This window comes from Pituophis catenifer, unplaced genomic scaffold (assembly GCF_029215685.1).
Source record: "Pituophis catenifer annectens isolate HBS135680 unplaced genomic scaffold, rPitCat1.0.hap2 SCAF_16, whole genome shotgun sequence".
Classification (NCBI taxonomy): domain Eukaryota; kingdom Metazoa; phylum Chordata; class Lepidosauria; order Squamata; family Colubridae; genus Pituophis; species Pituophis catenifer.
The window spans coordinates 1368344-1385658 of record NW_027256896.1 but is presented as its reverse complement, the minus strand read 5'-3'; the positions used below and the strand labels follow the sequence as shown (position 1 = coordinate 1385658).

Sequence of the window (17315 nt, the reverse complement as noted above, 5' to 3'; positions counted from 1 at the left end):
CCGAGGCCGCTTCCAGCCGTGGGAGGCGAGAAGGCGGGACCTGGCGGCGGCCGGAAGACCCGCCTCTCCAGCGGGACGGGAAGCGAGGGAGCGCCCGCCCCGCCCCTTCCTCCGTCGGGGCCCTGCGCAGGCGCGCTCGCGGCTATCGGGGGCGCGGCTGGCTCGGCGGGGACTCCTTTCGCGGGGGGACCTTCCGGCGCCGGGCCAGGATGGCGACGGGCAGTCCCTGCGAGCTCCCGGCGTCGCCGGCGGGCGGGCCGAGCCTGGGCCGGCCTCCCTCGGCGCCCTTCCGCCGCTGCAGCCCTTCCAGGGGCGCCGCCCCGTCGAGCGGCGGGCCTCCCGCGACGCTGCCCGGGAAGTGGGTCCGGCTGAACGTGGGCGGCACCTGCTTCCTCACCACCCGGCAGACGCTCTGCAGGGACCCCAAGAGCTTCCTCTTCCGCCTCTGCCAGGCCGACCCCGACCTCGACTCCGACAAGGTGGGCCCCCGCGGGCGGCTTTCCCTCCTCGGCCGGCCTTGGCCTCGGTGCTTTCCCGGGAGGCCCTCGAGGTCCCCGCCTGTGCCAGAAAGCGGCCTCGTTTAATGAGGGAACCTCCGCTCTCCCTTCAATGGCGTGTTTTGTAGGCCAGAACGAAGGTTTTCTTCCCATTTTCTCGGAAGATCTTCCTCCCCTCCAGCTTCACCTCGACACCAAGCTCCCCCAAAGCCGAAGCTCCGTTCCCGGCCGTAAAATAAACCAAGGGACGAGCTTTAAGGACTTGGGAGCAGCCAGAGAGGAACGCCGGCTGCGAAAATAGCTCTGCCAACGGCCTCCTTAAACTTTCCCAGTCCGAGGAAACGTTTCCACCTTCCAGCCGCCCTTTCAGGCTGAGCCGCTGGCCCAGCTCCTCTGCGGGCGTTGGGTGTCTCCTCTGCAGAGGTTCAGTCCAAATCCATCAGAGCAAAGTTGAGTCAAGGGTGGGCCACTTTTGGGGAAAGAAAGCTCCTCTGCTGTCCTCGGAGCTTAGCACCACGAATTCTTCAGGGCCATTTTCAGTCCCCACAAGTCAAGGGTGTTGAATCTAATCTTTTAAATCCGGGCTCCTCTCCTTCCTCAGCTCTTAAGGTGGAATGAAATCAGGTGAAAGGATAAAGGATGCAGAGAGGCAAGCAGCTCTAGGGAAGCCTTCCTCCCCCGCAGTGCATAACTGCTCTGTTGGTCACTGCTGCCGGCTACCATACCCAGCCATTGGAAAGCTTTCTCTCGTGCCCAGGGCCATGCTCTTCCCTCTGCAGCATTGGATGGTAAATATAAATATCAAAGGCTCTGCCCCAGTGATTCTGGAGAGGTGGAAACTACTGAATGTGTTCTTTGTTGCTCCTTTTACGGGGACTGCAGCCCTCAATTGACACCCCTGTTTTAATGTATCATTTATTATTATTATTTTAATTTTTTATTTATTATTGTATTTTATTTTTTAATTTTTATCAGATGATGGGCATATGTTTATCCCAAGCATATTTAAACTCAGTTATTGATGATTGATGTGCTACATCTGTTGGAAGTTGATCCCAAGCTTCCTCTACTCTTTTTTGTGAAGTCATACTTTCTAACATTATGTTTGAACTTCCCTCCTTTCAGTTTGACATTATGCCCTTGGGTTCCTGATTTTTGCTTAATGTTGAAAATACTAGAACCTTCTAGAACCTTGTTCACACCTTTCATATACTTCAAGGTTTCAATCATGTCCTCCAGACTGCACATAGTCAGTTCCTCCAATCTCTCTTGATTGTCCCTTGGAGCTTGCACCATTTTTGTTCCCCATCTCTGGACTTGCTCAATCTTATATCTTTTTTTAAGTGAGGTCTCCAGAACTGGACACTGTGTTCCAGTTTAGTCAGAGGTCTGGCTAAAGCTCTCTACGGCGGGATTAGGACCTGCTTTTTCTTGCTGATGATCCTTCTAGTGATGTATCACAGAATTTTGTTTGCTTTCACAATGTCGGCTCTTATTATACACCTTTGTGTCACCAACAAAAGATGTGTATTAGAGTTTATGTTCCTGGCGGTATTCGTCATCAAGAATATATTCAGTGCGGGATCTCGGGGTCTGTCTTGTCCCCAGTACTCTTCAACTTTTTAATGAATTATTTAGATGAGGAGATAGAAGAAGAGCTGATCAAGTTTTCTGGCAACACAAAGTTGGGGAGGATTGCTAACTCCTTAGGAGACAGGCTTAAGGTTCAAAAGACTGTACTCAAGATAGTTCCCCTCCCTAAATCCCACGTGGTTACAGCAAAAACGAAAGCACACAGAGAATGCAACCCCGATAGCCTCCCCCTTCCTTCATCGGAATGGCAGCATCCCAGAAGGGGACCTGACATGCTGCCCTCCTTAAAAGAAAGAGGCTTATACCTGCAGCACATAATATAATAAACAGGAGAGAAAAACAGCATTTATTCTCATTTAGGTTTATCAGGGTATTGGCCATGGAACTGTTTGATTAATTTAGGTCTAATTCATTGTCTTGAGGATGTCAAACCAATAAGCATGACCTCCCCACGAAGACCACAGTGATCTAAATAACCTTATTTGTTTTATTGTTAAAACTTAAAAAGCTGCTTACAGAACTGATTGCTGGAAAACTAGGATGTGTACCAAATAAATAAAATTTATTTCTTTTAATTAGGATGAAAGAGGTGCCTATTTAATAGACAGAGATCCAACCTATTTTGGACCGGTACTGAACTATCTCCGACATGGGAAACTGGTTATCAATAAAGACCTGGCAGAGGAAGGTATGTTTTACAATTCAGGAAAACTGTCCTAAAATTCATTGGCTCGAAAAATTAGTTTTCAAATTGCTTCATTTGGAAAGCAGTTGCAGGCTGGCTGGTCTTGGCACCTCAACTTGTAGTGGCCTCTTTTTGAATTTCCTGGGCTTGAAATTTTGAAAAATAAACTGGTCTTGGTATTTAATTCTTGTAAAATAACAGTTCTTTCAAACAATAAAAAGTAGGAATAAAGAAGAACTATATTTATACAAGCAGACCCAAGTCTCATTTTGCAAGGCTAGCCAGTCTTCCAAGTAGCCAGTGACAAACATTGATTGATTGCCACCAGAATTAAGTTTTATCTTTTGTAACTTGGTTTCCTTTTCAAGGCGTGCTTGAAGAAGCTGAATTCTACAACATCACATCCTTAATTAAACTGGTGAAGGACAAAATAAGAGAAAGAGAGAGTAAAATCTCACAGGTGGGACCCTCTTTGATTTCTGAGTAAGTGGTGTTTGGTTTGGGGCCCTTTCAGTATGTGAGATTTCCAGTCTGGAAGAGGATGGTGGCCTTCCCCAGCTCCAGCAGCATTTCTTCTCTCCTCTTGATGCCGCGTTGACACTCTGTGAGGCCAATCCAACCAAGGGGGGAGCTGTACCTGTGACCTGGTGGGGGGCGGGATTCAGGAGAGCTCCTTTTCCTGCATTGGTCCCAGCAGCCTTGTTCTCTGCCACAGGTGCCAGTCAAGCATGTTTACAGAGTGTTACAGTGCCAGGAAGAGGAGTTGACTCAGATGGTCTCCACCATGTCTGATGGCTGGAAATTTGAACAGGTAACGTAACCAGATTTCACTTCCTTTGCAGATACAGGCACAGTTGAGAAAAAGAGAGGGAGGGAGGGAGAAGTTTCATTGCATTGGTATATAAGCACTGTAAGGTAGTCCTCGACTTACAACTGTTTAATGACCAAAGTTACAACGCCACTGAAAAAAGTGATTTATGACTTTTTCACACTTATGACTGCTGCAGCATCCCCAATGATCATGTGAACAAAATTCAGGCGTTTGTCAACTGACTCATATTTATGACGATCATGTGATCCTTTTGAGACCACCTGACAAGAAAGTCAATGGGGAGGCCAGATTCCCTTAACAGCAGTGTTACTAATTTAACTGCAGTGATTCCCTTAACAACTATGACAGGAAATGTCATAAAATGGAGCAAAACTCACTTAACAACTGTTTTGCTTAGCCACAGAATTTTTGGGCTCCATTTTGGTCGTAAATGGAGGATTACTGTACTACATTATTATCAATAGCAAATATGGATTAATAATAGCAATATCCCATCAGTAATATCTGTGTTACCTGTTTCCCCTAAAATAAGGCATCCCCTGATCATAAGCCCAATCAGGCTTTTGAGCGCATGGCAATAAGGCAAAGTGCTTATTTCAGGGTTCAAAAAAATATAAGACAGGGTCTTATTTTTGGGGAAACACGGTATTAAGTAATGCCAAATTATTAAGTAATAATCTGCAATAAATGTGTCAGTTACTTTAGTGTGCTTCAGTGGCGGAAAGTTCACACCTGCTCTTTCAGTCACCCGTCTATCTCTCTTTTATAGAAAGGCCAATACTTTCATTCCTGCCTTGAGAGAGAGGTGGGGACAGGTAGAAGTCCCTTAACTAGGCCCAGCAAGACAATCCATGAAGTGGGGGACAACCTCTGGCTCTTCTCTAACTCCCTTTGCCTCTGGTTTGTTTTTGGAAGGAGCCCCCCACCTCACCCCCGCCCCCTTTGTACATGCTGTCCCTTGTTTTTGTACATAGCTGAGAGCCTCCTATTTATGGCACCTCTTAAGAAAACTTCATATTTGAACGTAATATTGCTGCTCCTTTGGGGGTGGGGGTGGTAATCTTTTTGTTTCCTCTTCCTTTTCTGCGAGTTTATGGTTCATTTCTGAACAGTGTTCTTGTTTAAAACAGTTTAAAACAGTATCCTGTTTCCTTTATAATTCTGGTGATTTCTTGAAACCAGCGGTCACTTTCCTGACTTGCAACATGTACTGGATTCTAGCTGGATCTCTGTTTTTTCCCTTTTTTTAGTAATCCCTCAGTGATTTGGAAGATTTGACCACCTTGACTGCTTCTTTCAGGTTTCTTTTGATAGTCCCTCATTTTTAGAGATTAGTTACTGCAAACAAGTGTGATTGAATTGGTGTGTTCCTTGCCTTCATCATTCATCAGTTTATATCCAGTGTTTCTCCTCAGAGAACACTATGATTTTTTTACTGTTTTAAAGGAAGTCTGATAAAACTAATTAAGTTACCATTAACTAATTTGAACTGAAAAAATCTGGCTAAAGGGGGAAAAAACTTTTCTTCCTAAAGAGAAAGAACCAGGGTTGAACTCTCAAGTGAGTTCATTCTGCTTCCTCTGTTCTTGCATTGTTGCCTTTCATCAATCATCATTGTTGTCGTTGATTCTCTCAATAATACTTACTGCATTTGGAGTCCCACATTGCCATTCAGGAAACTTCCAGGCCTAAATAGGAAAAGAAGAACCCTCTGCTCTTCCTCCCCAGCAGCTGGTATTCAGGTTAGCACTGCTACTATAGGTCACAGTTCTATCAAGCATATAAAAAAAATAAAAATGATTAAAAAAAAGGCAGAATGCAGAAAGTGAGATCAGAACCATACAGCAGTCATTGGATGGCTGCTGGTTATTACCAGCATTGTTATTACTTGTTGACATGCACACTTAATAACTGCAAAACATGTTTTTTGGGTTCTAATAAAAAGGTCTTTAATATACAAATTAGACAACAATGGGACAATCTTGTTTCACCCCCTTTTTGGATAGGAATAGGTTTAGTTGGATATCCTTTATAATTTACCTTAACTCACCTTAACTGGGTATTTTAGTGCAGTGATATTATCAATTTAAGAAAGCAGTGAGCAATCAAACGTGGCTAATTTCCTTCAAAATCTTTCACATGGTCTAAGACTGCCTTTAGCCCCCATGAAGGGCACCTGTGTGAAGAAATCTTTGGGAATCTTTGAGAAGATTTCTTGGCTGGGAGGATATAATATGATGCTATGGTCCATTATTGAATGACCTGGCCTGAACCTTGCCTGCTTTGAGGCCAGGATGTTTTTGGAAAGCTTTGAGTCAGAAAGTTTATAATATGAAAAACTGATGTTTAAGCTATTGATTGGAGATGAGAGGCTGGTAGGATGATAGTTTATAGGATAAGACTAGTCTCCTGTTTTGTCCATGGGAAGAAAGATGGAATTAAGCCCAATTTTGGAATCTGGAAAGAGTTATTTGTAGAGATGAAGAGAGGAGCTATCAGAGGTGGGGTTGGATTTTGGAAATTCTGGTATAATTGTTTTTGCTGAGAAATTTATCTTTTTTCCCAATTGAAAACTTTATTTTTGATGTTTTATATGTGAGATGGGTCCATTGAGGAAGGGTAGCAAAACTGAAGGATCCCCACCCAGAGATTTTTTTTTTTTTTGGCTTTAATTTATATGCCGCCCTTCTCCAGAGACTCAGGGCGGCTTACAATGCGTTAAGCAATAGCCTTCATACTTTTGTATATTTATACAAAGTCAGCTTATTGCCCCCACAAACTGGGTCCTCATTTCACCTACCTTAGAAAGGATGGAAGGCTGAGTCAACCTTGAGCCTGGTGAGATTTGAACTTGCAGTAATTGCAAGCAGCAGATGTTAATAACAATGCTTCAGTCCACTGTACTACAGACTCTTGAATGGCTGAAATGTCCATCCCAAAAATCAGCAGAGATTAAATTATTGTTGTCAGGTGAGTTATAGCTAGCTGAAGATCGGGAAATGAGGTGCTAGAATAGACAGTAATTTTTCTTTGTTTAGCCCAAGGTCTTTATTGCATAATTTTGTTTCTTCTTCTTTATAAATTTCTTGAAACTCTTTTTTTAGCATAGATTTTTTCAGGATTGTGATATATATGAGCATATCTATCCACAATAATTCCCAGGGCCTTCCCTGGCAAACCAGGGTTTCAGTCAGACTGATACAACCTGTAGAGTAGAAAGGCCACATTGAAAAGCATATGGTCCCAGAGGAATTCCTGCTGGGTAGATCAGCTGTTTGGTGGTTAGTGGAGCAGCTGGAGCTTGTGTGTGTGTGTGTGTGTGTGTGTGTGTGTGTGAGAGAGAGAGAGAGAGAGAGAGATGGGAGCGATTGCAGACACTTGGCAGCCTGCTTTCAGTGGGGATGAATTTATCTTCTTACATATATTTTACTTAGTTATCAAATTTTGAAACAGCTGATCTCCCTCACAGAGGGACTCTGGATAGTGTACAAATAAAATATTAAAACATTAAAAACCAGTATGCAAAATTTAAAAAGAGCCAAGGTTGATTATAATTCAGTTAATTGGAAAGGGGGGGGGCGGGAAGGCTTTCAGGGTGCTAATCAGCTCCACCTCCGTCTGCTGCTCTGTGCTCCCTAAGCAAGAGAGCAGAGCCATGTTTCCAAGCCTTTCCAAAAGGAGAGGGGGTCCCGCCTCATCTCTGGGGGGAGAGTGTTCCACAGGGTGGGGCATCAGCAGAGGAGGCTCTCTTCCTGGACCTCACCAGTCAGAATTCTTTAACTGACCGGTCCACAGCATGTCCTCCCGCTCTGGGTGGGATGGGCCAGTGAAGTGGGCTGAAGATGGTTCCAGAGATACAGTAGCCCGGCCCCCTGCCATCTGGCTCTTTAAGGTCGTAGCCAAAACCTGGCATTGGATCCAGAGCAAACTGGCATCCAGTGGAGCCAGTGCAGCAACCTTGTTACGTACTCTGTTCTGTGGGTGCCCAATATTGCTCGTGGGGCTGCATTTAGTATGAGCTGCTTCTGGATACTTTTCAAGATTATTACTTTCCCAGAAGCGCTACTGGCTGCGTGAGGCTGCTTGCCAAGCTGCCCGTGGCTCCTGGCCTCACTTTGGGTTGAAAGATGGGGAAAATGGGTTTGCTCAGGTTTTTGATGTTTCTGAGCAAAAGGGATCATTTGATGGAACATGGCAATTATTTTACCAGCTGTTGCCATTAATCTGCATGTTGGTATTTAATTTAGAATTTACAGGATGGATACTAAAAAAAGTACACCAGTAGAGATGGGAAAATTGTAATAAATATTTAGAAAGGTTTATTAAGTAAGTGCCCCTAAATATTTAGAGTCAGGGGGATATGACCCCAAAGAGCAGGGTGAGCCCTAATCGTGGGCAAAGTTCATGTTCCAGAACTCAGCCCACCAGGAAGTGGGGATTTATTTTGCCCACTGCCTCCGCCTTGGGGATCTTCCCATTTGGGGATGATGAGCATGAGGAAATGAAAGCTTGCATTTCAGTTATTGGAGAGGAAGAGATTACAGGAGAGTAAACGGGCACATAAAGGAGAATACAGCCTTAGTAACAGTTAACAGAGTTGGAAGGGACCTTGAAGGTCATCTAGTCCAACCCCCTGCTCACGCAGGAGACCTATAACTAGGGATTTGAACAGCTGAACTGCTGACCTTTCTGATTGACAAGCTCAGCGTCTTAGCCACTGAGTTACCTTAGCCACTGAGCCTTAGCATAGATTGCTCCGGCTTCTTAGAAGAGAGGGGGTGGAAACCTTTAGGGTCAAACTGATTAGGTCATGCCAGTATTAGATAGCAGCGCAAACCAGAGGAGAATTAACTAAGATTGGAGAATTGAGCTAACCTGTGGTTGGTTAGCATCTATTACAAAATCAGGCATAGGACAGAAGCCTTAATAGCCACACTTAGACTTTCAAGTGATTGATCATTTGCATCTTACTAGACTAGATTAGTTGCAAATAATTGCAAATAGCAAGAGAGTCATGGGGATGTTAAGCTTGGGTCTGTTGTACCAATATTATACTGGCAGATCTTGCCAGGAGTAAGTAGTCCCTTGCTAATGGAAATGAAGAATAAAATACTTGTATATTAATATACAATGTAAAGCTTATGGCCTCAAGATTAGTTCACCCTCTGGGTCACTGGACACCCATCCATTAAGGATTTTTAAGGCAAATTTTAAAAGACATTAAAATGTCAAATTGCCACATCCTCCACCCATAACCCCCGATTTTAAATTTAGCATCTATAGATTTTCATGAAGACAAACTGATTAGTGAGAAACATGGGTTATTATAATACTGAAAAAGAATCTTGTCATTCTAGCGTTACAAACACCAGCAAGTAATACTGTTGAGTTTTGAAACATGGATGTTAAGTTTAGGGATCAAAATTCAAAACAATTGCTACTGCTTTTAAATTGGGATCAATCATTTTGTAAACACCGAAGAGACTGATTGCGCCAGCTTTTAGAGGGAGGCAATAACTACCTTGTGACTGTCTCATAAATGCCCCAAAACAGAAAAAATGGTGTACCTGTGCTCTTGGGGAGACCATTCCCTAATTCACTGAAGGGGTAAGAAGGAAAAGCAGGAGCTAAGCCACAATCAGACTTGGAAGGCTCTGGCTTTATAGCCAATCTCAATCAAAGGAGCTGATTTTCTAGTCTGGAGCTAATGGATGGTCTCTGGCCCTGGGGTGGAAGAAGGTTGCTGACCTCTGACCTAAAACGCTACACTGCAGAATCCAGGCCATGTGGGTTTAAAAAAACAAACCTAGGGATTCCCAGGTTGTTTCAATGTTTTTTTAAGAATGTTTTAATTATTTTATTGTTAATTAATTACTGTTTTACTGTATGATGCCCAGAGTCACATTTGTGAAATGGTAGGCTGTATAAATTTGATCAATGGAGCTGTGTTAATTGTGGTCAAATGAAGGTTTGTTTTTTCCTCCTGGACTGTGACCAGGTTTAATGTAACAAAATTAACACTATATTAACTGCAAGCCTAATGAGAAGATGGATTTTTGGAATTAGTTGGGAGAGTAACTGGAGGCTGTACTTTGAATACTAAATGAATCTGAAAGTCAAACCCTGCAAAGTTTGTTTTATGAACAAGCTTAATCACTGGTGAAGTCTGTTCTGCATCTTTCATTGAAAATGTCTCTGTTTTTTCCTCTACTTTCCCAAGTTGAAGTGAATTCTGTTTTATGGCTTCTGCTCCAGCTGGAGCAAGCTAGCAGTCGGTTTCCGCGGAATTCCTTCCTAGAAGACTAAACCCCAGAATGAAATAAAAAGGAAAGAAATTATTTTCTTGAGATTTAGTTTTATTTGTTAAATAAACGAATGCTGTTTACTTCTACCTTGAGACCGGATGCTTCAGTCTCAAGCCTGCCTAAGTTCTCTTCCTCTGGGCTTGGTCGTCAGAGCTTCCACACGCTGTGGGTCTTCCTGTCCTTCAGAGTTCTAGAGATTTCACCACTGCCTGAAAAAGTCAGTTTAATAAAAATGGTACTTGAGGATCCAAGGAGAAACTCAATTGTTCTTTACCTGAGCTTGAATAAAATAAGGCCCCAAATGATGGCCCTGCCCTTCCTCTCTGCTAGGGTTAGGAATAAAAAGAGAAAACTTCCCTCCTGCTAGTGGTGTCTTTGGGCACTGTTGCCGTGCGATATGAGGCCTCGGGCCCTTTGCAAGCAAGAGCCGCAACTAAGCCTCTCTTTCCTGTTCCAGCTAGTGAGCATCGGATCATCCTATAATTATGGGAATGAGGACCAGGCAGAATTCCTCTGCGTTGTCTCCAAGGAGCTGCACAACATGCCCTACGGCACAGCCAGCGAGCCCAGCGAGAAAGCAAAGGTGAGTCGTCTTGAGCGCATAAAAGCTTGGCGCAGGGCTTTGTGCTTGCCAGAGGTCAGGGCAGGGGTCAGGTGCCCAGACAGTTGGTCTTTTCAGACAACAAACAGACCAGCGAATAAGAATTGTTAAGCTTTATTATTAACCCAAGCAAACAGTTTTAAAAGCCTAACATAAAAAGCATACATGCCAGGCAAGATGACACCCAAATCTCCGATAAGGGTGCAGAGATACCCCTTCCCCATGTTGGCCAATTTGCACGTCCCCTTGTGCAGGATTCTGGGTGGAAGCTCCCAGTTTAAAGGGCGGGCAGAGGTTTCTATGAAAGCCTAGCACCATCACTTCACGGCCCTGCCTCTGTAGTCCTGAGACAGCAGGACCTGACCTTGACCAGGAGGCACCTGGTCGGAATCAAAAATCTGAGCCTTTCACAGATGAGAAAAACTTTGCAGCTATATGACAGTTTCCTTCCTCCCACCTCCTTTTTTCAGCAGACAAGAATGAAAAACAATCATGTTAGCTCAGAATGAGCTTTAAACTTTTTCTTAATATGAAGGAGAAATCAAAATGTGCCAGTCAACTCGAAATACAATGGTATTCCACTGTATTACTACACTTCAATCCTAATGGGATTCCTTTTAAGAAAGCAGCCTTGCCTCTGCCCACAGGTGGGGCCCTTGTCCCCATTGCAGTTTGAGATTCTGACTTGAGTTGGGGGCCTTCAGGCTAAGTAGATTATGTTTTGGAAATGAAAGCTGAAGTAACACGCCCCCCCCCGCCCCCATCCCACTACAGAAGAATTCTGTTTGCATCCCATGGTTTCGTCCACGGGGGGGAGGGGTAGTTGAGTGCTGGGTGGAGCAGTGGGAGTAAATGTTGGTTTAATTAGCAAAGTTTCAATGTCTGGACAATGCCATTTGCATTTAAGCCCAAACTGGCCTGAAGGAGAATGGAAGAATCTTCAGAAGATGAATGGGCATCTGCCCATGACACATAGATCTGGCCTTCTCCTCTGCCAAAGGGGACCCACAGGAGGGCTGCCATCAGGAATGCCAGCCACTCTAGTTAAGAGGACCAGAGGGGTGCAGGTGGCTCTCCATCCTCAGGCAAGGCAGAACTGGGCAAAGGTACTGATTATGGGGGCTAAGAATTCAAGCTATTTTAAGATTGCAGAGTAGATTTTAAGGGTATTTTTACTTGCTTTTTATTACTATGACAGCCATAGTTTTACTTTGTGCGTTAACATGAAATGACTAAGCCATCTTCTAATTCTTCCGGAATAAACTTTGGTGAGAACTGGAGAAGAGAGAAAAATGAGTTTATATGAGCATTTTAGACACACACTATAAAAAACACTCCAGTGAAAAATAAAAAGTTATCATTGAAACAGGAGGTCACACAGTCCTGGTCCTTAAAATATGTGATTGGAAAGTCTAGGTTTTTACAACACCTCAGACATGTCGGTCTTAAGGCATCACTTGACTGCTGGTTTTTCTAAGAATGTGTCAAGAGTTATTGCGAAAAGAACTAGTTTGGCTACTTGATTTCTCAGATTGTGATACTTGCTAAGCAAAAAGCCAGCAAAGATGTCTCCATATTCAATTGAGGTCATTCAAGGACATGTTGCATTATTTGCCATTATTATCCATGTTCTGCCATCTTTGAGGAGCTAAGCAGTAGCTTAACGGCACCTGCGTTTCTTTTGAACAGCAGCTTTTAATAAAATTGTTAGCCTACAAAGATGCTCCTCCTGTGTTAGATTAAGTGTCACCTGTTGCTTCCCCCCACCCCCCCTCACAATGTTGCCTCTTGTTTTTGTATTTCTACATCCCTTAACTCTTAATACTGGGTAAAAGTGGATTGAAGTATCATTATTCCAATTTTGGAATAGCACACAAGGGCCAGGGACTCGGCTCCCTGACGGACAGGGACAAACCTTTTCAGTGCAGGGTTTCTCAGACCACCTCCAGTGGTCAGACTGCTTTGGGATAATGGGCCCACAGATTATTAAAATAAGATTTGTGTCACCAAGCGCCTCCAGTCATTCTAGTAAGCTACATCTTTCCTTGCAGAAGGTGGTGTTCCTGTGTCTTGGTGATAGGAGCTGCACAAACTGTTCATGGCTGAGATATTTATGCTCGGTGGCTAAACGATGGTTTGCTGACTTCGTACTGGTCAGAGGCATGGGTTTTCTTAGAATAAAGTAAACAATGTTTAGTATACAAATCCACTTGGAAGATTTTGTCAAATCTAATTTCTCACTGTAATCCTGCCCCCCTGCCCCCCCTCCCCCCAGATTTTGCAGGAACGAGGTTCGAGAATGTAATTGTATCACAGTATTGAATGCAGAAGATTGTTTTATTTGCATCACCATACGAAGAGGCTTGGCGCCAAGTGGAAGTCTCTTGTGCAGACAAGATGGATTTGTAACCTTTGAAAATGTTGTGCCCGGAGCAGGCCTGCGTTGCCTGCATCGTTCTGACCCCTGGTTGTGCGGATGGTGATTCCACAGAAGGACTCGGCTCTCCTCTCCGCTTCCGCCCTGTAGAGCTACAGCACTTTCTCCAGGGCCGGCCAGAGGAAGCTGTGCTGATTTGTGGGAAGCGGTTGGGGGCTTAGTTACTGCAGATGGTTAAAGGACAACTTATTGGTGCTACTCCAGTCCGTATACAGGCCTCTGTTACTAGCAGCCTCTGTGGACTTCTCCTACACATTCCTTTGCGGTTCTCATGTAAGAATGTTTTAGGGAATAAGTATTCCTCTGTCGGGATAAATGAGATACGTGTTTCTCTCCTCCCTGATTCCTCTCCCCTCTTTACCTTGCTTCCTTTATTACCCAAAGGGGAGAACTCTCTTTTTGCCTGCATTTCTAGAGTTGGCCTTCAGATTGCTTGATCTTACCAATGTCAGCATTCAGTTTGACTACAATTAAAGATCGAAGACCAGTTTTGTTTACAAACGATACAACATCTTGCCTTTCAAATGCATGGCTGCCCACCATGTTTTTTGAAAATATCTGCAAATATTGATAGTGGCAAAGCTGACGTTAGGCCTCAGATTTTAGTCTTAATGGCTGCTCGGTCCAGAGGGTCGGGAATGAAGACCTGTGTGTCCGAAAGCATAGAATTTATGCAGCAGAAAGAAGGAATTCTTCTGATTCTTAAATAGATGTTTACAGTTATTTCTATATTCTTATCTATGCAGTTCTTTCTAATGTTTTGGCAAATACTGTCAAAGCGAACCATAGTTTCATTAAGAGAAGCTTCTAGTAAATGTGAAAAAACACAACTGGATCTTTTTAGAGCACTGTGTTGAAATGGAACCCTTGGCACGCCTTTCAGAGTAGCTTAAAGAGGAATCAACTTCAAACTTCTCTTTGTTCCTTAGAAAGGAGGCCCTGCTTGTTTGAGACTTTAAAGCATCCAACCCATATTTTAAACTTTCATTAAACAACTTATGTAATACTTGTTTTATAATTCACATGTACTGTCTCAAACATATCTCGTCTGCCTGCATTTGGTAAAATCTTTGGGCCTAAAAGAACGGGCAAGTTGGCTACATTTTCTAGCCTCCCGTTTGGAGATGGCATTAAGCAGCACAGATGATTTGCAAGGCCTTCTCAGTACTTTTGAAAGATGCTGAATTGATTAAAGTGTAATTACATAGGACAACTGTACATACACATTGACTCTTCAAGGAGTCCATGTTTTAGTTTTTATATCTATTGCCAGTTTTTCCCCTGAAAGAAGTATTGCTTTGAAAAGTACTGAGAAACAGGTTTGTGTATATGGCCATGCCTCTTGGAAAGGTTGCCACTGAATTGACCTTGGCTTTGTGGAACATTCTAGAAGTAGAGCGGCTTGAAAGAGTATCAGTATACCTTCTCTAAAAGATGGTGCTTAGAATACCTGCCCAGCCTTTTTTAAGCCCTTGAAGTTATTAGTAATTAGCCAATTCATTATCATTCAATGCCAGCCTGAAAAGGGACAGCAGCCAAGCTCAGGATGGGGCAGTGGAGCCCTTCTTCACCCCTCTGTTGTGTCTCCTTTAGCATGAGTTCAAGGGTTGGCTTTGGAATGAGTGAACCCTAACACCCCCCACCCCCAGTGGTCCTTGCCATTTCTGAAGATTGCCTTGCAAGAGCAGGGAGGCAATGGGAATGTTGACTGACATTGATTCAGTTTTGAAGAGCGTGCAGTTCAGAAACTTCCAACATTAGGGCTATTCTTATGGAGGATTTTAAATCCAGGCAATACTTCCTTTTTGATGTGACTTCTTGCTGAGTTGGGGATGGGGTGGGAGTAGTATGTGAACAATCTAGCGTCAGATTTTAAAGTTTATATCTTGGAAATTATATCAAATTAACCTAAAAAGCATGGAATTTTTCTTTGTATTTTTCAAGGTTATGTAATGTTATAAGGCATGATGCTTAGCTTCCTGAAAAAACCAGTTTACAATAATCCATTAACCATTGATTATCACTTTTTTATGGTAATCTCTTCCCATATGTTGTCTTCCTCATTTCAACAAACACTGTTATAGAAAGTTGATGGGTCTTACCAAGGGAATTGGGTAGATTTTAATAACTTAAATTGACACTTGTTTTTTTGAAGGCTTCTGCACTAATTCTGGATTCTGAATGATAAACATGGGTGTTAGCAAACCTGTTTCTTTTCAGTTGTTTGGTCTAACTTTTGCATTTTATTTATTTTTGACAATGAAGGTTAAATGCTTTTTAAAATGCTTTAATATCGTGTAGTCAGTGTGTCCCCTTAAACTGATATAACGCACGGCTAAGGCATAAGACAGCGATGATGCTCAATAAAAGAACAAAAAGAGCAGAAGAGGGAGTTGTCTGAAGATCAGTAGGTTTCTTTTCCCTAACAGGCTGTGAAAGTTCTTTCCAGATTTAGGTTCTTTACTCCTGAGATGGGACCTCCCTATTTTGACTGGATTTTAACCTACAGAGCCCTGCATTGAGATTTGAATGTTGCAAAGAAATACTACATCTACTGTGGAATTGGTAGAAAATTCCCAGCTACAGGTTCTCTGCTTATCAGGAGGCCATAATTCCTTAACACCAAGTGAAGATAGGATCTAAACAATCAGTGGAAACCTATAGAGATCAAACCTTTTGGATCAGTTCTGTTGACACTTTCTCAGGGGTTCTCAAGCAATATCTTGGCTGGTTCTTTTCCCCAAGAAAACCTCTCATTCCAAATATCATGGACTGCTTGAGGGCCCAGATGTTCTAAATTCTGGCTGCCATGGCTAATGCCAATGAACCACTGTGAGGGAATTTCCTGCAAGCTTGCTGAAAAAGTTCTAGCAGCCTAATCTTTTTTTTATTCTTGAACATTTTCAAATTAATCTTAAAATAAAAGGCCACCCAGAAGCCTGGAAAGAATCCAGACCAAGTGTTTTATTCTATCCTCAGGCAGAAAGTCCCCTGATACATTTGGCATGCTATCTTGTCAAGAAGGGCAGAGATGAGAGGGTAGTTCAGTGCTGGAAAAAGCTGCAGACGCAACTAGGTAAAGCATCTTACAATTTACTGTGATTTTCAAAACATTTCCGGGTCACATCTTTGTCACTGGGTTGGGTAAAAGGAAAAGAAAACAAGTAGAAGCCAAAGAATTCTGGGTTTTTCATTAATTAGAGTAGAATTTGGGAAGCATTTAGAATTTGGAAAGCAACAGTTTTGTAAAACACAGAACTAGTCACAATCGCTATTATACCTCTCAGTATTTAAACAGGGAAGTCATCTTCTTGGGCTTCGTAAGAGCATCCTTTAGTCAAAATGGGACAACTCAGATGTTTGTTAACTTCACCTATTGTTCTTGGAAATAGCAAAGTTACTACCTGGAATGAATACTTATTACCCTTTACATCAATTCACTGCCCTATATATTCTAAACCAAACGGTTAACTATCTCAGTTGGTTAATACCAAACTTCAACATTTGGAAGTCGGGGTAGCATTTTGGTCAGTGGTGGTTGGTGACAAATCAGCTAGAGGGCATTTTTCTTCAGCTTAGCTTTCATTACTCAACAGTGGTGACCCATCCATCCTGAATGCCGAAGCCTATTATAAACTTTAATCCTAAAGGATCATTGTTCAGATATCAACTCGTGTGTGTTCCATGGGACACACCCAGGCCCAGGATTCACCAAGAATGAGACAGAGCTACCCTTTTCCTGGGTATAAGAGTGGCAAGTGATTTCACAGAATACTTGTGACCCCCTTCAGAAAACCAGATGGGGCCCTCATTTAATAAGTTAAATGAGGGCAACCTGAATGAGTCTATTCAGGAATGCCGTTTTCTGTAGGAGGAGGAAAAGATTTGCTTTTCCCTGTGATGGAGCAACAGAGGAAAGGCTTAAATTAAACCATTTTCTGGGTTGACAAAATGAAGCTAAGCATGTTGCTTCACACATAACGTGCCAAGCTTCAAAAGCTTTTAATCAAGGTTAAAACTAACACAATTCTACACGTGCAGATGTAGTGGCTAAGTCTGGCCTGGTAATACATGTTCAAACCCAGCCATTGAGTCAGATCAGTGGTGAAATCCGGCTGGATCTATCCAGCTCGCGCGAACCAGTGGCGGTGGGAGGCTCCGTCCATCCGCCAAGACATCATTACGTCCCGTTTTTTACCCTCTGTACAGAACCGGTAGCGAAGGTAAGTGGATTTCACCGCTGAATCAGATTATTCCTTCATGGAATACTCAATCTTGTTTACATGATCTTTATAAACAGGATGATTTCCAATCCATCCTGCTGATGGCAGGGATCAATTTGGGGATATTTTGCATGAAAATATG

The 17315-nt window shown here is 43.0% G+C and overlaps 1 protein-coding gene across 1 annotated transcript; it reads left to right on the top strand.

Annotated features, from left to right (window-relative positions):
- Positions 1–209: 209 nt before the first annotated feature.
- Positions 210–15155, top strand: KCTD5 (potassium channel tetramerization domain containing 5). Its single transcript, XM_070955037.1, has 6 exons — positions 210–479; positions 2670–2778; positions 3144–3235; positions 3491–3586; positions 10370–10495; positions 12789–15155. Exons 1-6 carry the CDS (start codon positions 210–212, stop codon positions 12816–12818), a joined length of 723 nt encoding a protein of 240 aa, XP_070811138.1. The 3' UTR covers positions 12819–15155.
- Positions 15156–17315: the final 2160 nt, after the last annotated feature.

What these genes read in the sequence shown, in the direction of transcription:
- KCTD5 (XM_070955037.1), top strand. Translation starts at nt 210, where the DNA reads ATGGCGACGGGCAGTCCCTGCGAGCTCCCGGCGTCGCCGGCGGGCGGG. An exon ending in CCGACCTCGACTCCGACAAG is followed by an intron (nt 480 to 2,669) that starts GTGGGCCCCCGC and finishes TCTTTTAATTAG; the next exon opens with GATGAAAGAGGTGCCTATTT. An exon ending in GAGAGAGTAAAATCTCACAG is followed by an intron (nt 3,236 to 3,490) that starts GTGGGACCCTCT and finishes TCTCTGCCACAG; the next exon opens with GTGCCAGTCAAGCATGTTTA.